Here is a 25,863-nt window from a genome sequence, read left to right as displayed (position 1 = left end):
TCCTGTTGGAGGCAGATGCCTAAGCTTGATTGCTCTACACTGAGGAAGGAAAACACGGGAGCATCCACTAACTGAAATTCACAGGGGAGTCAAGATTGCCAAGAATCAGTACCCAAACTAGATTAAGCAGAATGAACCACGAACCAGGAACTGTCAGCAGTTAGAAACTCCACTGACTGCTATTCATAAATTAAAAGGAATTTTGCCTTCGTAGCATGTGATTTATTTGGAAGAAGCTTTTAGTGCTAACTTCTGAATGAAGCCAAGAAATACTTTATTGAAATGATCTGCTCTTCTACTAAGCTCAGTTCAAGAATCAAATCAGAATTCAATAAACTTTTGGATGAACTCAGCAAGGTAATTCTGGTCTTAGCACGCACTCTGGGTCTGGTTCAGAAGGAACAGTATCACTCTCAACTAATAGAATAAAACAAACAAAAAACTTATCTTCACATTCTTTCTCCACCAAAGAAAATGCTTTTCTGCTAAGTTGCATATTTGAGAGAATAAAAATGACTAAAGGAACTTGGGAAACCAGCTTGTCTATGTCAACCGACCAAAGAACATAAAACACACACTAATGACACTGTCCCAAAAAACACAGTTACCAATTAAGAAGCCTTGCAACACTAAATGATACACTCAGTATTTTTAAAACTAAGTGCTTTATGTATTTTTCAAAATAAATTTCTCAGCATTTCTATTAGTCCTATAGCAGACATCACCATTTGCTCATCCTTGCCAGTAAAATATTTCCTTCTCCATAAAAGGACAATTGTCTGCAATAACCACTCACTTCCCTCCTCCAGTGCCTTAACATTCCCTGAGCACACCTGCAACCCAGGTACACATTAAGGGTACATATTAAGTCTCTGTAAAAGCTATTGTCAACAAATTATGAAAAACCTTGGGGTCCATATGGGGCAAAGATCAGAACAGGATTTCATTTTGATCTTATGTTCATATGATAGCACCTTAGCCATAAACTGTTATAACGTTATTTGGCAATAAATATCTTTAATTATGCCAGGTGGTTTGGTCATCATTATATAATGCAGTCTGAAAGTCATTGCTTTCTTGGGTCTGCCAACACCATGTTCCTACCTCCCCCAAATCCATCACAGTTACCATCTAATGACTGAAGGGTTTATACCAATGAAAAACATTGATTCCATGGCAAAATGTGGCCCAGGTTTTTAAACAAAGTAGTGATTAAAGAATTTGCAAAACCTCTTTAATGTGAATCTAGGTTAATGTGTACGTCCAAGAGGTGCTTGGTGTCTATGAGGTGCTTCCTCTTCTTAGCATGATCACTGAGGTTTCCACTTTTCATAAAAAGATTTTAAAGTAAGGGATGAGAGAACTCTTAAATAAATATACACTCCATTTTTAAATGTTGGATGTATTTTTTGTGTAGACACATTAGTTAACTCCGCATCTTTTCATACAGTCATTCCATTTATGAAAGCAGGAGCTGAATGAGATTGAAAAATGGCTCATCTGAAATCAATCAATGGCAACAGTGTACAGGGGGAAAGAGGAAGCGAATCCAGTTATTACTCATCAATATTACAGGCTTTTAGCACAAGTTTTTTTTCTTTCCTGTCACCTGCAAATCTCACTTCACTAGCTCTGAGCTACTGTCATAGCCAACGTGAGGCTGTTAATGATGATCTAAAACACTTTTGCCTTCCTCACAGGACCATGAGTGTGTGGCATAAAAGTTCAGAATCCTATCTCAGGAGTTCAATTTGTACAGCATTCCTTACTTTGGGGGGAAAAGTGTGCAATGCAAAGCCTACAGAAATAAAGCATTAAAATGACACTTAAAAGATCAGTTACCCATTTCATCAGTGAAGGTCACACAATATTTATATGCCTCTCCAAGTCCCCTGAATTTAATTACCTTACAATTTCACTATAGTGCCAATCTCTTCTCTAGTCTTAAATCTGTATTGGTTCTTTTGTTTGTATCCTTATGTACAAGGTTATTTATAAGAAATAATTTTAAGATCCACTAAAGTGAAAATAGAACTACGGTCTGACACACTCCTTGAGAGTAAAAGAAAACAAGCCCATTTTGAAGCAAAAATATAATGATCATCACTCAGTGGAGTTCTATGGGGGCAGGGTTTTGTTTATTTCACTGCTATTTCTTGGCACTGAAATATACTTCTTGGCACCAAAAATAATGCCAGGAACACACAGTAGGTGCTTAGCAAGTATTGTTGAATGAATGGCTCATAATAGACCTGCAGGGTCACAGAGAAAAAAGGAAACATCCAAGAATTCATCATCTTCAATGCCTATAGTGGTCACTGTTATTTACATATTAAATGAATCAAGAATATGAACACAAGATTTATTTATTTGTTTATTTATTTATTTATTTATTTACTTTTTCAGTGCTGGGGCTGCAACCCAGGGTCCTCATATGAGGAATGCAAGAGCTCTATTACTGAGCCACACCTCCAGCCCAGGATAACATTTAGAATTCACTGAGCTTTCTAATGTGAAACGGAAAGTGTGTCCGTGTATGAATTTGATGTTTTGAAGAGGGTGGGATGGGGAGGAATGTTTACATACAAAACATTTCTCTTTTAACACAGAATAATTCAGTAAAAGGTAGTATCAACTGAAATGCCATCTGATTCCAGGGTATATATGCTCAGTTAAAGATTTTTTCATTATACTTTCTACTTATAGGACAATTACTAAATCACACATTAAAACAGGGAACTAAATAAATAGCTTCCATTAGGATTTCCCTGAGTTTGAATTTTTCCTGTGTTAGATAATTTCTGAAAAAAATAAAAATAAGAAAAAACACTTCACCTGATAGTGGTTAGCCCAATTTTTTGTTAGCCCATACCAATGTATGCAACCAAAGTTGCAGAAGTTCAACCAAAAAATGAAACTCCCATACAAACTCATTCCCTGAAGGCTCATCACTTGCACAATACATCCTGGGGATCAGAAACCCACATGAGAGTAATAATACAGTATTCACAATACCAAGCTAATAATAAAACCATGTTGTCTGCTCAGTGGAGGGCCATGGTAGACCAGGACCAGATTTACATGCTTGTGATACACACTACTTTTGATCCTGACAACCAATCTGAGAATAGTGTGCTACATGTAGGCTCACAGAGGTAAAATAACTGGTTCAGAATCAAGTGATAGAGCCATGATTTAAATGCTCTATCTACAGAATCAGAGATGGTGGAATAGGATTGCATCTTTGAACTTTTTCTTGATTTACCTGATCACTTTCTGACAAAGGCATAAGCATACTGTTCAAAAAAAATTTTAATACTAATCACACTTATATCTAAATATGTGGCACTTTTCTTTCCCAAAGAGGAAATCTATGACAACTTTTACTCTCAAGGAGGAGAAATGGTCCTTGCCCAGAAACACATTAACTTGGTGGCCTACTTCTGGATGTGCAGTCCACGGCTCTCCACTGCCCTTTTCAAAACAGCCTGGTGCTTAGAGTTGAAAAAATAAAAAGTAACCAACAAAAGCACATCACTAAACTCCATGTGTTAGCACCCAAATTCTCCCCAATTCAAAGGTACCAGCACCAATGTCCAAGCAAATCAAGGTGTCTCATTTGTGGACACATGGATGACTGCAAGAATCATTCTACCCATGAGAGTTCAACGGGGAACAGCCCCTCGCAGAATGATATCAGAGTCTGCTTCCACTTCAGAGCTAAGTCCTCAACTGTGAACTTCAGAGTGTGGCAAGAGGCAAAGTGCAGGTATAGGAGTCAAGGAGCCTTGGTTCTAATCCCAACTCTACCACATACTAACTTTGTAAATTGGACCAACCAAAGTTTGTTAACCTTTAAGATTCTCAGTTTGCTCACAGTAGTGGGAATTACAATATCAACGCTCGGCAGATACAGTGATGGTGCGTGGGACAACACATAGACAACAGATAAAAATCTTCTCCCACCCCCTGAAGGACCCTCTTCATTGGGGTGTTGGAACAGCTGTTATGTTGTCAGAAATTTTATAAGCTGATTATTAAAAACAACCATTATTGAAAATTAAATTATATAAACTTAAATAAACTGCCCTTAAAGCAAAGTTAGTAAGGACTCAAAGCTTGTCACTTCACTTTACTGTTACCTATGCTCTTGAGACTTTATGTCTATTAAATCTGTCTGGTAGAAACACTGCATAATGGCAGGCAAACCCAATCTCATCAGTGATGTCACACTTGTGCTTGAAATTAGCCATGTTAGAAATATTTATATGTAAATTGGCAAACACTATAAATTAGAATTCCCCTTTGGAAGGTCAGTTATTAAACAGTAAATAGCACCCCACTGGTATTTATATGTCATTGTATCCCTTTCTGTTCCAGCATCTTGCGTCTTTCCTCTCTACAGGTAATCTACACACACACACACACACATGAAATTTAAACATTTCTCTAGTTAACATGTCTTTCCTTATTCCTTCATTTTCAAATTTATTAAAAGATGTTTCATCTCTGCTGAATTCTATACACTCTCATGATCCACTCCTAAGTCAACTTTTGTGCCACCATAACCAAAAGACAGGACAAGAACAATTTTAGAGGAGGAAAAAATTATTCAGCACTCAGGGTTTCAGAGGTATCAGTCCATAGATGGCTGACTCCACTGCTCTGGATCCCAAGGTGAGGCAGAACACCATGGCGGAAAGTGTGGAGGAGGAAAGCAGCTCAAGATGTAGCAATCGGGGCAGAGAGAGCTCTGCTCAACAGGAACAAAATATAAACCCACACCCCCAATGACCTACTTCTTCCAACCACACCCTACCTGCCTCTAGTTATTACCCAGTTAACCCATATCAGGGGATTGATGCGCTGATTGGGTTAAGGCTCTCATAACTCAATCATTTCACTTCTAAATCTTCTTGTGTTATCTTACACACGAGCTTTTGGGGGATACCTCATATCTAAAACATAACACACTCATTAAGTTATTCATTTCAAAAAAATCTAAGCAACTGCTATTAGACAGGCTCTGCATCTGAAACTGGGGACACCACTGTAAGCAAACACAACATGATTCTACCTTCATGAAGTTCACAGTCACACTGCAGTCTAACTTCTGTCCCACCTTCATAATCTCCAACCCTTTCCTAACTCCCTTTTCCTCCTACTTTGCCTTCTGTTAAAGAAAGAAAGAGGAAGAAAGAAAGGAAGGAAGGAAGGAAGGAAGGAAGGAAGGAAGGAAGGAAGGAAGGAAGGAAGGAAGGAAGGAGAAAGAAAAAGAAATTTGCAATTTTCCCAATTGCTTTATATTCCTTTCCTCCATGGCTCTCCACAACAGGTCCAGATTTTCTCAACATTTTGACCCTTCACCCTTCTTTCCTTTTCCTCAGGAATTTCGCACACTGCTTTAATTTTATCTACTCCCAATTTTTAGAGACCTCAGTTCAGTTCTTTCCTAGCTTTCCCTTCTCAGTAACCCAGACCACCATCCACCCAACTGTTTAAGCCAGAAACCTGAAAATCCTTGTTTCCTTTCTTTCCCTCTTCCCCATCCCAAACATCAGTACATCCCATATTCAAAATATCTCCTAAAGTCACCACATTCTTTTATCTCATTCTCTCTCACCTTCAGTCAAGATCCTTTCTTTCCTCACCCAGCCATATAAAGCCTCCTAAGCCTTTTCCTTTCTTTACTCTTGCCTTCCAAACACCATGCACCACAAAGAATCTAGAGAAAACCTTTTGAAAAGAAATGTAATCAGGTCTCTCCACATTTTTAAAATAAAACCTCCAATGTTTTCTGTTATGGTTTGGATGTAGAAATGCCCCTGGAAAAGCTCGTGTTTTGAAAGCAATGGTCCCCAGTATAGCGCGATTTAGAGGTTAAGCTTTTAGACCATGGTTAAATCATACAGGGTATAACCTCATCAGTGGGTTAATTCACTTGATGGATTAATAATCTGAATGGAGTATTAGGTGGTAACTATAGGCAGGTGGAGGTAGATAGAAGAAGTTTGTCACAGGGGGCATGGCATGGACTATATCTTGTCCTGGTTCCTCTGTCTCCCTCTCCCTCTGTTTGCTTCCTAGCTGCCATGAGCTGAAGTGGCTTTCTTCTACCATGCCTTTGTGCCATGATGTTCTGTCTCACCTCAAGCACAGGGCAATGGAATCGGCCAACCAAGGCTTTGAAACTAGGAACCAGAATAAACTTTTCCTCTTTTAAGTTGTTCTAGTCAGGTATTTTGGTCACAGCAACTAATAACTAACACATCTTCCGAATGAATCCAGAGTATAACCCGCACTTGCTTTTATGACAAATAAGGCCTTTTATTTCCTGGGCCCTGCCCACCCCCAACAATATCCCACTTTCTCATCATTCTCAAGCTGAAACTTCTCTACCCAGATCTTTGCAGGGCTGGCTCCTCACCTCATTCAGCATTGAAGGGGCCTTCCCTGACCTGCCAACCAAATTCCCCAGACCCACCAGTAATTCTTCATCACCTCCAGCTTCACACTCTGCTTAGCATTCACATTGTTCATTCATTGTTGAGTGTTTACTGTATGTCTTTCTCTCCAGAAGGAAGGCCATACAAAAGCAAGCAGCTAGTTCTCCATATTTGCTAGGACATTTCTGGTGCCTAGAACTTGCCTGACTCATGTCAGACACTCAGTAGACACTAATGAATCCAGCAAGCAAGCAAACAATCAATGAGTGTTAAAAAATTAAAAATAGCAAAGCAGACTAGGACTGTAGCTATACAGTAAAGAGCTTGCCTAGCATGGGTAAAGCCCTGGGTTCAGTCCCTAGGAATGAAGGGGGTTGGAGAGATCACCAAAACTGGGAATTATTAAAAACAAAGACCCTGAGAGGATAAAGTTTTAATGGACCACACAGAAAAATAAGAATAGGAATCTAAAGTAGTAAAGTGTTAACAGTATGAACAAAAGTTCCATATGTCAAAATAATTGGGAGGCCATTCAGCTGAGGCTGCTCTAGCACCCTGGACTTTACATAAGCAAACCAAAGCACAACTTAGAGGAAATGGCAACATGAAACTCTAGCTTAACCAATCAGAAATCATCAACTGATCTCTAACTAGGGACTTTCCCCTGGAATGATCTAAATAAGGATACTGCCACACTTAACCCATCAAGTATTTCACTACTCTGCTTCTGTATTCGCCCTGTAAAGGTCTCCTCTTCATTCCCCTGTATTAGCGCCTCAGACCAGCTGTGGTTTGGACTGGCAATTCACTAATCACTGCTCAAAGAAACCCTTTAAAACTGTGAAATGTCTATATATCTTTTAACAAATGTGTGCTAAATTCTGACTTGCCCATGGTTTGAGCTATTTGTGAAGCAATGTAATTTAGTTGAGCACACCTGTGCTGAAAAATACTGCTAATTTTCATGGCTAAGTTAAAATATTCAAAAAAAGAAAGAAAAAGAATAAACATTTCATACTCAATTTTCCTGCATCTTCTAAAACGCTAGAGGAGTAGAGTCCCCTGGACTTCCTCCCATACTTGGGCTGTACTAACTTCATGGCAAACAAAAAGAGCAGGGAAGAGAGGGGGGAGTGGGAGAGCACCTTCCTCCCCCAGAAAAAAGGTAGGTGAGGTATCACAGACCACCCTGCATCCCCTAGCTATTCCTTTCTCATCCAATCTAATATAGGCTAAGAAGGAAGGGAGGAAGGGAAGGAGAGAAGGAAAGGAAAAGGAGGGAAATGTGGAGAGAAGGGGATCTCAAAGAGTCGACTCAAGGCTTTATTTTTCCAGCATCACAGGTGGCACTATAAGATACTGGACGCTGAAAACATGCACAGCCAAGAAACCCAGGCCAGTACCTCATCAGGGACCACACAGCTCGTGGTGACACCGGGAATCCACTGCTCTTGGGTGCTGGTGTAAGTGAGGAATGGCAGCCACCCCACGCTCCTTTGTGAGGGAACCGCTGTTTCCCGTTCTCCCGGTGGGACTGGGCTGGCAGTGAGGAGGGCTGGGGGCTCCCAGGCTGCTGTAGGCTATGCTGATGGATGACCCCGTTGCTCCTAATTGTGCACAGAAGGGAGGAGAAACAAAGTCAAACGGAATGACCAGGCTGGCAACTAAAACACCAGCACCCTGCCCCAACCCCCAGGTCCTACTCCCTAGAAGCAACCATTCCCAAGTCTCTGAGCCCTTTGCTTCTGGTAGTTACTAATATATATATATATATATATATATATATATATATATATATATATATATATATATATATATTAAAACATAATTACATTATTATTTATTTTAATCAGAACTTAGTCCCCCGTAGGTGGTCACCAAGGCACCCACAGACAAACACACTTCCTTACCCCTCACATTCCAACTATGGTCTTCTCATAATATTTGATTTTGGTGGTATTCATTCAGGATTAGACATTATGATGATCTTATCAAATAAATGTTAATAGCTGGGCCATCTGATGTACTCTTATTACATTTTCTATTATGAATCCTCTGAGATAAAATTTGTAATCACCAGATGGACAAAAATTTAAAAGTGAGATACTTGCAAATGATGCCGAGAATATGAAACAAAGGTGATTCTCCATGACCGCTATAGTCATTTCACAAGCAATGACTCAGGATGTGAACCAGTGAACATGCTTCTGACCTAGCAGCTCCACTTCAACAGTTGTGGCAGAGAGAAAGCCTCATGTATTTGCACAAGAACACATGCACAAGAACTTCATTGCAGCAGTTTATAAGAGTATAAATGTAAATGTGGATAGCCTGAACTACAAAATTAGAATGATGGCTAAATTATGATAATTAAACATTATAGAGCAGTAAAAATGAATGAAATATAGCTACATACATCAACACTGATGTATCTAAAAAGCCTAATGCTAAATGAAAAACAAAAGTGATAACATTCATGAAAAGTTTCAAAATACTATGACTTGATATTCACTGTGTATATATAAGAAATAATGCCCTAAAAATAAAAAGTGTCAAATTCAGAATTATGTTTATCTTTGCAGAAAGAGGGTAGGAACTGAGGTCAGAGAATGTCATTTTCTACATGTTAGAAATTACATCCTCACTTTAAAAAAAAAAAAGAAAGAAAAGAAAAGCTAACTTTCATGGGTTGAACTTTTCCTTTAAATGTTTCCTCCTAAAGGTGATGTCAAATAAAAGAAATTCTACTCCATTCATGTAGTCCAAACCAAGGTTTAGGAATAGATTACTCTTCTGAAAGGAAAGTGCTTCCAATATTTACTTCTATGACTCCTTTCTGCTGCTGGATAACACAAGGAAAGACCACCTAGCACCAAGATGCTTATTCTAAAGGAGCACATAAAGAGTAAAGAGGGGGCAGACTCCTAAAGATCTGTGCAACTCAGTGCATGTGTGCCTTCTTACAACCTCATGAAATTCTCAAAGAGATTCATGACCCTCCAAATGCTCAGAATCTCCGAGCTGGTGTCAAGAATCTCATAGAGCGTGAGCAGAGACATCCTGCAGTCTCCTAAATCCCTGTCCTGTGCTCTTTCCACAGAGGCAGTGGTGCTCAGAGATCATTTCATGGCTCTAGGGCCACACATCAGATGTGGGTCCAATCCTGGTTGCACTTGGATTGAGTAGCTGTGGGGAGGTGCTTTCTGAGCCTGCTTTTTCCTCTGTGAAATGAAGACCACAGTCGCTGAGAGCAAATGGTGTGGCACAGAACCTAGTGCCCAGTCAGCACTCAAGGCACACGAACTACCCAGGGCCAAGTCTCCTTGTCAAATGCTCCCATATCCTGCCTACCGCCTTTCATCAATCACCTGTGTAATTGTTTGATGTCTGTCTGCCCAGCAGCCTCTATGCTGTTTGAGGGAAGGAACTCTGTCTTGTTCTTGTTCAGGCACAGAATAAGCTATGGGTTGAATGGGTGGACAAAAGCATGAAGGAAAGAAAAAATTCCTCCAATTACATAGTGCTGCTGGGTTTGAGGACTAAAAAATGTGCTGTGTACACAAATCGAAACTCTATATCATCAGTGTTACTCCTTCCATGGAACCTCAAGCAAGTTTGTATGATGAGGGCAGATTATTAAAGAAAGAAAAGAGACAATTATCCTTTTTGAGAAAAGCTTGGTTCAACAATGACAGGAGGGAGAGAGAAAGGAAGGCAGTCAACAGAGAGTTGAAGAATCCCAAGACCAAAGGAGATAGGACTTTAGTGAGGGCATTCAAACAGCTCTGGACTGGTGTACAGGAGAAGGTGCATCTGTGATCAGTTGTTACAGCCCTATGTTGTCAGTGAGGCAAAGCAGGAATAAGTTTGGAGACAAAGATGAGGTGATGCAAGAAGTGGGAAGCAAGAGGGACCTGTAGATTGTTCTCCAAAATGTGGGGCAGGCAACTGAGATTACTCCCATGAGCTGTAAAGGTAGAGGAAAGGCATTCTCGCCTAAGTCAAGCAGGGCCTGCGGCTCCCAGTTTTCTTGGTGGGAGCTTGGACAGGGTGATCACTGGGTTCCTTCTTTTTATGTCTCTGAGATTGCAGAGAGCTAACAGAGAGCGAGACTGTATTTAAATTATCTCCAAGTTTCCCAGGCAGAAAGGTGATCAGAATTAAATGACTCACCCCAACCCACTGCCACTCAATAGTGTTGCTCATATCTTTATGTTAAGAAGTATAAAGAGATAGGGAATGGCACAAAGAAACAGGACTTTTTTTTTTAATTCTTCATTTGACAAAGCAGAAGAATAAATTAGCTACATTTTTAAAAGTTCAAAAATAAGGGACTTATGATTACTGAAAAATAGGGTTTATGTGTAAAATTATTAAAGTTAGTAATTATAGATTTGATAGAGGAAGAAAATTATGGTATGTACTTGAAGTTTTAATATGCCTCAGTGATTCTTATTATCTACAAACCACTGAATAAAATGAACGTGACTTAAAGTTTTTAAATGAAAATGGGTTACTAGGTAAGCTTGTTCTTTAACTGGAAAATGACATGTAAGTATTCCTATATGGTTTCAACTCGCTCTTCATGGAATTTTAAGAGGCACTTCCTAAAACTCTTAAGTACTGTCACTACTAGAGAGAGAAAACAGGCTCCAAGTGAGCAGTACTCTTAGGTGGATAATTCTCATTTGAATTCAGAGATTCAAAGCAAGCTGTCAAAACTATTAGCATTTGTAACCTCCCTGTGTGAATCAAGCTTTTCTCAACAGGATGCAGCAAAAACAACCCAGCAGTCTGAACTTGCAGTTAACAAAGATACTTTTCAATTCCAAATTTGGGACCACCCAAAATTGCATAGTCTTTATTGAACTTTATAAAACTGTGAAGAGGCTAAACAGATACAATGCATTTATCTTAATGAAGTAAGTCATGTTTATTGTATTATGGTCTAAGGTGAGACAAAGTACTTATATATTTTTTAAACGGAAGTGGAAAACCATACGTTTTTTCAGTCATTTTCTCCCTAGGCAGCGCCTAATGTCAGAACTTTAAAATGACTTACGTCATGTCTTGCTTGTGGGAGAGGGAGAAGAGGTCATAAACCAAGCACACTCCAAACACGGTGATTCCCGTCTCTTTCACCAGCATGGCACAGGTCCCCAGAAACAAACTGAGCAGCAAGAAGAAGGGAGAAGCCGTGGGAGGGAAACATTCCCCAGCACAACACTGATCCAGACTCCTGGAAAACAAGGTGGATGTTCTTTTAAATTAAGAAATGTGGGTCACTAAGAAACATTACCTTAAAAGATAAAAGGTAGTCAATTTCTTTGCATCCTAAGCAATTAAGTGAGTCAAGATTTCTTCCACAGTATTCATCATGGAATTAAAATTACTAAGATGAAAAAAAGTTAATGTACTCAATTTGAGTACTTAAATTATGGTACATATAAATTAGGATAAAATGTGGCATGTAATAGTATGTAAATATGGATGTAAATTATGATAAAATATGGTATGTCATAAGTGAACATTCAAAAGTCATTTAAAATGTCATCATAGAGCTATAGTTAGAGAGAAAAGAAGACATTAAGTGAATACATTGTAGGTGAATAATACAGGTTACTAAACAACCTGCATGAGCTCTGGAGCCATGGTCTCTGGCTCAAATCACAGCTCTGCAGTTAACAAAGAAGTGAGAGAGCAAGTTACTTTGCCCCCTGTGCTTTGGTCCCCTTATGTGTGAAATGGGAGTCTAGCATTACTGGGGGCATTGAAGAAATGACTTATTACATGTCAAGTGTTTATCATCACATTATTATGAGTCAAGTGTTTTTAGGTGTTCTATACACAAAGCAATCAGTAGATAATTAATTATACCAAAATATAGTAGCTTTTTTCTCTGGAAAGGAAAAACAAATATTCTTCACATTTTAATTTTCTTTTTGCTAATTAATATTTTTAAATTTACTTTCCATGAGCATGTGTTAGATGAAGTTATTTTTTCTCGATTAAATCTCCAATAGAAATTTTCAAAAATTCTGTAGTGGTATAAAAGTCTTTCTTTCCACCTTACAAAATACAATTGACCCCAAGAAATAGCATTGTTCTCTTTGACAGTTGCCAACCCTGGGATCCTATTTCTTTAAAGTAAAGGCTAAAACTTCTTGTGGTATCTTCTTCTTACTATTGCATCTTTGAATAATTACATAAGATTTATGCAGAATTTACAGTAATTGTGCATTTTTCTATGCATTTTCTGTCTACAGCTCAAATTTCTAAAGGTAAGCAGGGCATGCACGTCCAACCTATAATAATAAGACTCATTATCACACCAATATGGACAGGCTGCAGGGCTAATCAGTCATTTTTCCCAAATGTATCAAACACACACAAAAAGCCCTAGAAACAAGTTTAAATTAAAGTGAGTAATTCCTGTCTAACACCAGAGTAAAAAGGAAACAATTCATTGTTAAATTTGGGCTTTTTAAGATTTTATTATACTGTTCATATGATTGCGAATGCAAAGCCAGAACCTGGAGATGGATATTGCACTAAAAAGAATGCTCCGCCCTTAAAAAAAAAAAAAAAAAAAAAGCTGATTCATTTCATTCTTGATCCAAGGTCTAAATTGGTTTATAACAGGGTTCCTCTGTCTCAGCACCATTGGCATTTTTCAACCAGATAATTCTTTGCTGCAGGGCCTATCCTGTGCATTGTAGGATGTTTATTTAACAGCATTCTTGGCCTCTACCCCTAGGTGCCAGAAGCACTTCTTGGGTTGGGACAAGCAAAACTGTCTCCAGATGGTGCTAAATGTTCCTGGAGGGAGTGGGGGAATGGTGGCTGGGGAATGAAAAGAAATCACTCCTAATTAAGAACCACTGGGTTAGAACAGTGTTCCTCAGTCACTGGACTCCGAAAGATCACAGGTCAATGAACTGATCAAAAGTTCACAGTTCACAAATCCTTAACCAGGCCTCTCTCCACCGAGCAAGGTGACATGACTAACCCACCCACCCGCTTTCCTGGGCCACACTCTGAGCACTCTACCCTTTCCCACATTCTCTTTTCAACTCCTGCCTTATGTAGACATGTCACAAATCAAGTAAGAATCTCATGGTTTGGAGAGTAAAGGCACAATTGAACAGAAAATTATTTTATTGCTTTCTGTTTTCCCAAAGCAAAGAATGTCTGTATTTCAAAGAAAGGATTATAAATTGTACAACTATAGTTGAAAAACACTACTTTCTGCTTAGCCTTGTTATTTTAAGCTTTGAGCTACTTTGGTGAAGATGATAAAGAGGAGAAACAATCAGGACCAAAATGAAAAGGAGAAATTAAGCAAATCATAGGCAAATAGAATAGAACACTGTGCCCAGTATATTTTGGCTCAGAGCTAAGATTCCAAATTCCATTCTCAGGCAGAAACTACCAGTAAAAGGAATCAAGAAGCAAGAGCTTGGATTTCTAGAACTGGGGGGAAAATACTCTTTTATAAATGATAGGATATGGTTCAGCATGGGGCTAGAAGAGACAACCGGCCAGTATTGGATAAAAAGAGAGTTTTTATCCCTGGAGCTCATGAGCACAGTATCACCCTGAAGCCTCCCTTCTCTCCAAGCAGATGCTCACTCTACACACACAGCATGGCTGTAATCACAGAGGAGGGCTTGCTGAGCCATACATACCTATTATAGGAGAGGAAGGCCAACAGGAACAGGAGACACGCTAACACGTCAGCTCTGCCAACAATCCCAGCCACCTATGAAGTTTAACACAAAGAAAAATTCAAAAACTCAGAATATTCTGTCAGAAAAATCTCACAGAAATGTCTTTGTTTGTAGATGAATAATATCATGTACAAAATAGTATAGTATAATAAAATAGAATACATATTATTCTTCAAATTCTGACATGACTAACTACCTCTGATCAGTAAGAATTAACAATAAGCTTACAGAAGGAGAAAAAGAAGAAGTGGCAAGATTTTCATGCTTAACTTTATTTTTAACTTCTCTTGTAAAGAGGATCAATTTATAGCATCAAAGCTTATTCATTTATTATTATTATTTTTAAATCTTAAAAAGAGGGCTGGGGTGTTGTTCAGGGATAGAGCACTTGCCTAGCACATACAAGACCTGGGTTCAATCCCCAGTATCATAAAAATAAAATAAATATTCTTTTGAGCAGTAATGGAATGTGTGACACTCCTAATCTTTGGATACCACAGTGGTAATGAAGCAGAGGATACTTATATATTTATAGAATAGAAGGAACAAGTAAGCTGAGGAATCAATATTTTGGACAAGAAAGGGAATAAGTTTGAACTAACAATCATTCCACCAGAGTATATGTTCATGCAATTGTGTATATGCATATGCAAGTTTATGTGTATGTCTGTGTGTGTATGTGTGTGGGTGTGTGTACACATGTGCACACACGTGTGCATATTTCTAAGATCTGCCACTGCACTGGCTAAAAAGTAGCAAAGTAACTTCCTGGCACACCCAAAATCAGTCCCCATTCAAGAGAACATTGGCTCCTTGGAAAAAGGGCTGATTACTGAGATGAGGGTGGAAAGAATCAAGAAAAGTTTCTATCATCTTCTCACAGCAGTAAAAAAGGACCTAAAAAATTAAAGTCAAAAGGTCACAGAAGCCAGCAACAAGGGGCTCCCACTGACCAAACCTGAGACAATTTGAATATCAAAATAAGTAAGGACCATGATTTATTATAATCCACTGAAAACAGAAACCTGTGAGTCCATTTGTTTAATATACAAATAATGAAAGAATGGATACATATAGAAGTGCATGCCTACCAAGAGCAAGCAAATGGATGGGAAAGAAGGAGAGCTCTGGTTTCACTGAAAAGCTAATGAATGTGGGGGAAATAAGGGAGGTGAAAAAAACATTTTTGCTGCCAAAAAGAAAAGGCTAGATAGAGCATGAATACCAAAAATATCAATAGGGCAGGGTGTAGTTCAGTGGTAGAGTGCTTGCGAAGCATATGCACTACCCTGGATTGGATCCCTAGTATCACAAAACACAAAAACAAAAACAAATAAAACAATAGATGCAGTCAAATGCTCTACCACTGAGCTACTGGATTAGACAGAGGGGAATGAAGGGAAGGGAGGGGGAAGGGGAATAGGAAAGAGTAGAATGAATTGGCATATTTCCTATGTTCGTATGTGAAAAAATCCACATCATGTACAACCACAGAATGGGAAGTTATATTCCATGTATGTATAATATGTCAATATATACTTTACTGTCATGTTTACCTAAAAACAAATTTTAAAGTTTTTTTGAAAATATATGCTAAATCTAGAACAGTAAAGTTTCCTGAAGTGAGAGATATTAGCATGACTTCAACATCTTCCCCACTGACTACTTCTCTAGAAAAATAAAAAGAATTAATTACATAATGGAGATAATGTGTTACATTGCATTACACATTCACTAGGCAATCAAAATCACCACCCTGAGAAGGATGCCTCATTTATACATTATATATTCTAGCCAAGAATATATAACCTGAATATAATCATGAAAAAAAACAAAGCAAACTCACAGCATCATTCTATAAAAACAGATATAAATATGCTAGTAAATATGATAATTAATAATATATCATATATAGTAATATATAAAATCTATATAAAATTTTATATTAGTATTTTATAACACTAAACTTTTATTACCTTTTAATTTATTCAGGTTTATATTACATCATGATTACTAATTACAACTTTTAATAATCTATTGTCATAATATTGCATATATAATATGCACATATAAGTAAACATATATATGTATATAAGTATACACATATAAGTGTATTATATATATGCATGCATATATTACATATTTGCAATACATTAAATTTCATACATTTTAAATATTTATACATTATGTATTATGTATTTACATATAATATGTTATATCTTTATAATGCTTTTTTATATTTATTAATTTTAATTATGTTACAAATTATAAAACACAATATGCATATTTTTATTATAATTTTATAATAACATTTATATATTACAATTTAATGTATTTAAAACATTTTATAATACAGACACTTCAACCTAAATTCTGAATCATACTGCCATCTATAAATTATATAACAGAAAGACAGTGAAGATTAGTAATTGTTCCAAAATAAAGGAGACTACCGAGAAATTATGACCAATACTCTCAGTTTTAGAAAACATACAACTAAATTATTAACATGCAAAGGGGTATAAATTATGCAACTCCTTCCAAATGTTTCAAAAAACAATATTTTTACAGAGAGGGAGAAAGAGAGGAAGAGTGATAAAACAAATGTGGAAAAACATTAAAAATTAGTGAGTCTAGATAAAAATATAGTCACTCTGTGTATTAAGTTTAAAGTTATTTCAAAAAATGTGTTACTTCAAAAGGGGACTGGAATGGAAGTGGAGTGGGAGACAGATGACTTGTATTATTCTGCCTCACAGGATGTGTGTATTTCTCTTCATATTTTAAAGTCCAAGAAATAAAACTGTAAAGGAAAAAATGGGATACAGATTTTTAAATTTTTAAGTGCTTCTGAGAAAAGGTCCCCAAAGAGCTAGATGAGCAGTTCATGAGAGAAATGAGAAAAGGTGACATTTCGGGCACCAAAAAACAATATCACCCAAATCAGGAGAGCACCTGAGGCCCATGGTGTGTTGAAGAATCCATCAACAAGAACAGAAAATAATTTCTTGGGATGCAGACCCGTGAACATCCTCATCACTAGAGCACAATTTGTGGTCACAGGGAGAAGCGATGGCACAGCAGGGAGTGGCCCATCCACCAGCAGCACAGATGTCTTTTGTCACCTGATTGAGACTTGATTTTGTTATGTTCAATTTCTGAGATTTGGGTTTATCTTTATATGAATATAACAACCCCACCTCACATATTGTTGTCACTAATGACACATGGAAATTGCCAGCCTGATGAACACCAGTGCCCTTCCTCCTTTTCCTTTCAGAGAAAGGGAGTGGAACTCTTCACAAAGGTTTGCCTGTATGGATTGTGGAAATTGTCTTTTCACTTTAAGATGTACATATATGATATCTTAAGCTAATTTTATTAGGCAGTTTAATATATAGTTAAAATATGTATAAATATACTAACTATACAATTAGTATACTGTACATACTGACATATTGTACATACCAATTGACAGCAAGTCACATATTAAGAAAAATTCTAGTCTCTTCGTGTAGTCCAATCTATAAGAGAAACCTAAACACAGCCAAAGAATTGTATCGGCAGCAGAGAGCGAAAGCTACTACCTAATTTGGCTGCTTGGACCACACACTGTTCATTGATTGCTTAATCTATAAGGAACCTGAGTGACAAATCAGGTAGACCGTATGACTCAAGGGAGACCGGCAGAGGCAGTGTGGTATCACCATTGACAAGGCTTACCTCAGAACTAGTAAGCAACAATTGGGCACAGGTCATGTGTGAAGCTTAGATCCACTCAGTCTGCACCTCTGCTTCCTTGAGCATTTAGCTAAGCAACACTGCAAGACTTCCTGAAGGTTCGACAGAGAGCCATCTAGCCTGCTGCAGTCTCAGAAGAAAGCCTAGAGTCTGGGCCTGGAGGGCCCAGTATCCCCAATGTGGCCGAGAACAAGACTTGCAAACTGATATCAGGAGTAGCAAGTTGGAGTGAGGCAATTACAAGCTAGGCAGGCATACCTAATGCGTTAAAGGTGTCCTTAAGCCCTTCAGCCATTTTGGAAGCAGCAGCAACAACATACATCCTGGATGTATAAAATGTAGTAACCCTTTGAGCAGAAGCTCAGAGAGGACATTGAAACGTTAGTGCTGACACTAATAGGCTCCTTGGCCAAACCAAACCATTAAGCATTCAACAAACACCTGCTCTATACACCTTTGAGCTGGGATCTTTGGGGCAAAGAATTAGATATCTAAGAGAAAAGAGTTCATCATCAACTGCTAGAGCAGCCACTCTAGTGATTCAATTAGTCAAGATCATCATGTTCAATAACTGTGTATTTTATTCCAGTTAACAAGAATTTTCCAAGTGCTTATTTGCCAAGGACTGTGCCAACTGGAGGAATACACCCTGCCTCGAGGACTTGAGCATCTGGTGGAGTTAGAAGAGGGCATTAAATATGATACAAGGAAACCACATGCAACACAAGAGGAAAAATCACTGCCAGGAAAAGACTGGAGGGTTTAATTTTGACTGTAGGATCTGGGAAGGCGTCACAGGGGAATGGTTTTGCAATCTGATACTGAAAAGATGGACAAGGAGGATTTCAGAAAGCTGAAGACTAGGGGAATGGAAGCCTCAGCCAGGAAGGGAACAGAGGTGCATTCCAGTTAGAGGATGGGAGTAGGGAAAGAGGTCTGAGGATATGTGGAGAGCTTCTGGAAGAAAGGGCAGAAAGTGATGAAGAGCATAGAGTACATGAAAAGAAGTGGGGGTGCAATGGGAAATGGAAAGGGAATGTGAAGTCGGGGAGCCAGTTGGACTTGATGCAATGACAATGTGGTTGAAACTGTATAGTTCCTTAGAAAATAAAAAAGCAACTGGTCAGTTTTTGGCAACTGAAAAACACAGGCAAAAGAACAGCATGTATTCTGGCCCCAGTTGAAGGTCTATACCACCAAGAGGGTAGTGTAACCTGGAAAATGTAGCCTTTAACCAATGTCCACCCACTGGGAAAGCATCAGTGCATAGAATTCAAAACAGGCTTAGTATCCCTCATCTGAAATGCTTGAAACCCTAAGAGTTTTAGAGTTTGATTTTTTTTTCAGATTTTGGAATATCTGTGTAACATAATGAGATATCTTAGGGATGGAACCCTAAACACAAAATTCATCTATGTTTCCATATACTTTTTATACACGCAACCTAAAGGTAATTTAATGCAATATTTTTAGTGCACCTGTGTTTTGACTGTGACCTACCTCATGAGGTCTGGTGTGGAATTTTCCACTTTCAGCATCATATTGGCACTCAAAAAGTGTCAGAGTTGGAACATTTGGGAACTGGGAATTTGGGATTAGGGATGCTCAACCTATAATGTAAAATACAGATCTCCTAGCAAGAGTAATAGAATCATGTGTGAGAATTCTAACTAGGACTTAATTTGCTCTCAAAACTTGGTATTTTTTGAACACCACTCATATTATAAAGTATGCTATTTTATAGAGTTATTAATGTTTATTTTATTTGTAAGACTGAGTTCCATTAGCATCAGGGCCAGGAACACATACTTAGTATGTGGTAACAGCTACATGCCAGCCTGATCTAATCAGAATACAACTAACTTTCTCCTCTGTCCTCTTGGCCCATTCTGGAAATGGCCTTGACCTTGGAACTCCATGTATCGGCTTTTCTCCTCTTGCTTCCAATTAATTTAAGTGCATTCCTTCAAACCAGTAAAGTCTCTGTGATGATGGGGATTTCTCAGAAGACAATTGTAATTTTCCTAATTTCTCTGTTGATTTTTCTTATGATTCAGGATTCAGAAAAACATCGTATTTCCCAAGAAATACAATGTCAGGAAACATTTCCAAGAATCTCAGGGACTAAAGTGAAGTAAGTCTGCCTCTAATTTTTTTTTTTTTTTTGTCCAGCAGAGTGTCTATTCAATAGGCAGTGTATTATAGGCACTCCAATGTTTGTTGAAAGAGTGAGTAAACAAATAAATTTGTCCCTATATATTTATATTGGAAATAATGCTTCTTTCCGCTAGGGTTCTTGTGTTATTACATGTTGCTTTGTCTTGTATCTATTTATGTGCCTTTTTTTTTTTTTTGCTTTCCTATGAGCTTGGTGAACATCAACCTGTGGATGGGGTCCCTACTGTCCATTCACTTATTCCCCCAGCATAGAGAAAGCAGCCCTACACCAAGCACATACTCATCAGCTATTTGATGATCTCACAATGAATAAAGGAAGCCTTTAATCATATCAGCATGTTTATATATGATCATATCAATGTGTTTAAACTAAATCCTATCCCAAAATTTTAAATTTCCTATCCTGTTCAAGATAACGTATGGTCTGGTCTAACTTTTTTTCTTTTTTAACAAAAGGGAGAAACTTCCCAGTAATTCCCTTCCCCCACCACAACAAGGTCTTCTATTATTTTAAATAGTTTTAAATAATTTATCACCATATCTTCTATCAAGTACATCTTTCTTTCTATTTCTCTAAAATCTATAATGAAATAGCAGTCTCTATTTTACTTTGCAGTACAAATTGTTTTGTAGGTCAAATTTTTTCCCTTCTTCTCTATACCTCCCTCATCTTCTTGCAAATGTAAATGTCTTCCCTAACATTGTCCACATCTTGACTCCTTCGCACCTTTAATTGTGTTACTATGGATTGTATTTTTATTAGCTCAAAAGCCTGCTGAAACCCTTCTTAAAGGTCATTTTGCTAATAGGATTTGCCTGTTTGCTTCAAATCCAGCCTAAACACTATCAGCTCATGATCACACTGCCCCAAGTTAGCCATGCTTTCTGCTTTCCCTCTGAAACCATTGAACTACATCTGCAGTTACCCTACTTGTTTGATCTTTCCTGTGATAATTGACTCCAAGACACTTTAAGTATAGATTTTCAGCTGTACTTTAAAAACTATTTGTCAGAAACAAAATATTGGTCTGTGGTCTTAGATTAAAACACGACACTGAAACAGCATTGTATATTTTATATGGCTAGGATTGAAAGTGTTTGATTATTTTTCTTCATGTTAGGACCAAAAAGAACATTAAAATTCAGGTATCTCTCTCATCTCATTAAGTTTGTGTCTAAAGTCTGTCATGCTGGCGTTCTAAAATAAGGTCGTGCTACTGCTCTAAATGTACCCAGTGGAATGTGGACACGAAAGCAACTCAAAGCGCTTTCTCTGGCCTTTACAGGAACACATACAGGCTCTCCTTTGAATAGCAGACATTTGACACCCTGTCTCCTTGAACTTATACTTCCATTTTACGTCCCCCTCAACATTTTAAATGTATTACATACTTATGCTTAAAAATATTTCATTATCTTATCTCTCTGTAATAAAAATTCATACTTAACTTTTTAAAAAAAAATTTTTGGCAGTGCTAGGGATTGAACTCAGGCCCAGGACCTTGTACATTCTAGGCTGGCACTTCACCACTGAGCTGTGTCCCCCAACCCATAATTGAATTGATTTTTTAAATTCCATATGGCCAAAAGCCTCTAAAGGTTAAAATTTTAACTCTGTATTACTTTATCCAATATTATTAATTCATAATTGTTTAATATATCACAACTAAAATAGAAAACATGATAATTATTAAATGTAAAAGCTTATATTTTGATAAGTGCAGCAAGTTTCAATTATGTGTTTAGCTATCTGTGGCTGAATCTTATTACCTTTTGTTTAGAACAATGAGACAGCATGAAGCACCAATTCTATTCCTCCTATCACTTTTATATAGATTACCCACATAAATGAGAATGAAGTATCCCTGTTATAGCAATGACTTAATTCTTGGAACTCTGAAGTTACCAGCACTTATCACAAAGTGATCTATCATCTTACACAATTTTTTAATGATCTACCAGCTGACAAATCAGCCAGGTCCTCCTCTAATTTGGTCAAAAGCAAATAATTTAAACATCCATCATTAGAGTTAACTGGCATTACAGCCATTTACTTTCAGAGTTTTGTAGAAGTAAAACAAAAATTCTCTACCAAGAGTTACCAAAGGACCATGTCTTATACCTCACACTCTTTCACTTACAGGCATCTTGTCCAGTCTACTATACTCAGAGTAGGGAAAATTACCTAAACAATATCATTTTTTATATGATGATTTTTATCAGTCTGTGTGTGTGTGTGTGTGTGTGTGTATGCGTATACACACATACAAGTTTATCAAAACCTTGGGCTTAAAGGTTTAGAATTCTGTTTGTGGAAAATAGCCATCATACAACCTGATTGCCCAAATCAATTCTCAGTATCAAACCAATTAGTCAAATCATATTTCTTAGGTCAGTTCAAATAAACATACTACTGTGCATCTCTGCAATTATTGAACTTCTGAACTTAGAACATCAACAGGAGCCACCAATCCATATTTCTAATACCATGTTGTATTCTTCATAGAAATACACATTATGGTTTGGATGTGAGGTGTCCCCCAAAAGCTCATGTGTGGGCTGAGATTGTAGCTCAGTGGTACAGCACTTGCCTAACATGTGTGAGGCACTGGGTTTGACTCTTATAGCACTGCATATATAAATAAAGGTCCACCACCACCACCAAAACCACCACCACCACAAACAACAACAACAAAATAAATAAATAAATATATATATATATATATATATATATATATATATATATATATATATTGTTTAAAAAAGCTCATGTGTGAGACAATGCAAGGTTTAGAGAAATGATGAGCCTTAACCCAGTGAATTAATCACCTAATGGGATTAATTGAAGGCAGGTGGGGTTTGGCTAGAGGAGGTGGGGCATTGGGGGAGGGGCTTTGGGATATATTTTTTTATCTGGCAAGTGGAGATCTCACTCTCTGCTCTCTGATCATCATGTGACCTGCTTCCCTTCACTACATTCTTCTGCCTCACCTCAAGCCCTTAGGAATGGAGCCTGCTGTCTATGGATTGAGACCTCTGAAACTGTGAACCCATAAATAAATTTTTATTCTTCCAAAATTGTTCATGTCAGGTCTTTTAGTTGCAGCAGCGAAAAAGCTGACTAAACATATAAGACAGGAAGAGATCACAAGTTCTTTCCTCAATGTATCATGTATTAATTGAAGGAAGCCTCCTGACCCCAATAGATCTGTTCCTTTAGAAGGAAACTCGGGGTATGTATGCCTCAGGCATGGTAGATTCTGATGTATGACACCAGTATTCCTGATTTGGGGGTTTTTTGTTTGTTTGTTTTCCTTTTTGGTACCAGGGATTGAACTCAGGGTGCTTAACTATTGAGCCACATCCCCAGCCCTTTTTAATTTTTTTTTTATTTTGAGACAGGGTCTCACTAAGTTGCTTAGGGACTCGCTAAATTGTGGAAGCTGGCTTTGAACTTGAAATCTTCCTGCCTCAGCCTCCCCAGCCACTGGGATTATAGACATGCTCCTACACCTAGCTCTTATTTTTGTCTAAATGAGAGAAGGGCAGGTGAGAGAATAAGTTAAGAAAAGAGAACCAATGTGCAATCTTCCCTGTTGGTGTGTTCTTACACAGATCGACTTTGGGAAAGTGTCTGGATGCCAGCTAAGGCTCTGCAAAAGACTCTTTTAAAAAAACTGTGGGGCCATGTACTCTTGGAAAGACATCCTCTGCCTCCAGCAATGCACATGAAATAAACTATCTATGGGAGTTTAACAATGCCACCTCAAACGGTGCATAATTAAGTAAATATTTTAAAGGTGCCATAGATCTAAACTATCAATAATTTCAAAACAAAATTTTTCAACAACTACAAAATAACTACACCCCTTATTAAATAACTTGGAAAACAATTGGTAAGTCTCCTAAGTCTCTTTCTAACATTAAGGATGTCACTCTAACTGTTTTTGGTCCTCCTTCAGCTCTTAAAGTTCTGCTTCACAAATATTATAAAGCACAGGGAGCAAAAGTAAAACAGAAATATAGGGCAGGAATAATGACTTAGCATGACAAGTATCTCAACATGCCCCTTGCTGTTTAAAGACACATTAGGATTTAAATTTTCTGCAAATAAAAAAACTAACCATGTACTAGTACTTGGACTAATAATAGTGGCTATTTTAAAAAGCAGTTAAATCCTCAAGGTGCAAAAAAGTCAATTTGAACATTCAAAAAGAAAAGTGGTCAAGCAGAATGATTTTTATATAGAGATAAACACTTCAGTAGAGCTTTGAATTCACCTGGTTTTGAAAGGAAGAAAAAAAAAGATCATTTAAGCTTATACATACAAATACATTTGTTTTGGTTGTTATTTCATTGAGTTCCAATTATACTCACCGCCTCTGTGTGAACAGGATGCACAGCAAAAAGTAATGCCGTAACAAAAGCAAGTCCACGATTCTTGAAGACGGTTTTATCACAGGTGTACATCAGCACGAGGGTCACTAAGCAGTGTAAAATTACATTTACTGCGTGAAAGTAGAATGGGTTCATGCCAGTCAAAAATATGTTTAGCCTGTAAAAAAAAAAAATTAAATTAAAAAATAAAAACCTGTACTAACTTCAAACACAACACAAGCACAAAGAAAGCAGACAGACTCTATCATTTATACAGATAAGCTATTTGAGTAATTATTTTTAAATGACTCCCAACATTTCATTATTTGATAGATTTGAGTATGAACCACTTTTTTTACTATCTCCAAATTAATTGTCCTATCTGCAGAAATCAATGCATTTATAATACAATGTCACTTCAGGAAACTTTTGCCTCTCTGAGGCAGCAAAAGCAGGTGCTCAACCTGTTTTTCCTTCACCTGGTGGATGATATGAACCCCTCTCATAATATTCTTGTTCTCACTGCCAGCTACTCCAAAGTGGCCAAGTGTTCAAATGCAAGTTCACAGTGCTGTGCCACATTCACTGCAACCAGTCATGAATGTGTTCTCTCACCTATGGTGCCACCAGGAACCACATTTCCATATTATGCATGTGACAGCATCATCTAATTACTATCCCACAAGGGGATCTTGGGGGCATTACATGCTATTATCAGCTGCAGCTGAAATAAAAAACATGAGCAAAACCATAATGTTTCAGAAATCTGTACTAGATGTTTTTAATGCAGATTCCCAGATCTCAGAATCTGATTATTAAGACTATGACAAAGAAACAAGAAGAGAACCACGTAGAGAAGAGAAGTCAGTTGTTGAACATCATAAAAAAAAAATATTTTCATGAGACAGAAATGCAGAACAGAGATATCTGAAGGTTGTTTTAAATTTAGTAACATAACATATGATTGAGTCTGTGGGATTATAGAAAAAAATGCACTGGTCAGGGTCTAGATGTTTTAGAGGAACATACACACCCTTAGTCTCCAGTCCATCTTACAAAAGAAGTAACCCTAGGTCATTCTTCACATGCCCTTGATCTTCTTCTCTTACAGAAACAACTCCTCTTTGCCAAAACCACCCAGACTGCACAAGTCAGCTCTAGAGATGACATATGCATATTCGAAATACTTGACTTGATTCATGCACAGCTTTCACCTACAGAATTTTAATCATCTCAAGCTTTATTCGGGCATATGAATCCAAATGTCATAGTTACTAATCAACTCTTCCTTCACTCCCACTCCCAACAAAGTAACCATAATTCAAAACCAAACCTGGAAAACATGGACTGTTATATGGGATTCAACTAAGGGCATTGATGCAAGGTTGGAC

The 25,863-nt window shown here is 37.6% G+C and overlaps 1 protein-coding gene across 1 annotated transcript in view; it reads right to left on the bottom strand.

Moving 5' to 3' along the window:
• Positions 1–25,863, bottom strand: part of Tmtc1 (transmembrane O-mannosyltransferase targeting cadherins 1) — a 267,820-nt gene that overhangs the window by 226,573 nt on the left and 15,384 nt on the right. Inside the window, exons 2-5 of the mRNA XM_071610020.1 lie at positions 24,473–24,650; positions 14,135–14,208; positions 11,509–11,685; positions 7,850–8,053 (exon numbers count right to left, since the gene is read on the bottom strand). Coding sequence (XP_071466121.1) covers positions 7,850–8,053; positions 11,509–11,685; positions 14,135–14,208; positions 24,473–24,650 — 633 coding nt within the window. The remainder of the gene's footprint in view (positions 1–7,849; positions 8,054–11,508; positions 11,686–14,134; positions 14,209–24,472; positions 24,651–25,863) is intronic.

This window comes from Marmota flaviventris, chromosome 3 (assembly GCF_047511675.1).
Source record: "Marmota flaviventris isolate mMarFla1 chromosome 3, mMarFla1.hap1, whole genome shotgun sequence".
Lineage (NCBI taxonomy): Eukaryota > Metazoa > Chordata > Mammalia > Rodentia > Sciuridae > Marmota > Marmota flaviventris.
This window is presented reverse-complemented; position numbering and strand designations above follow the sequence as displayed.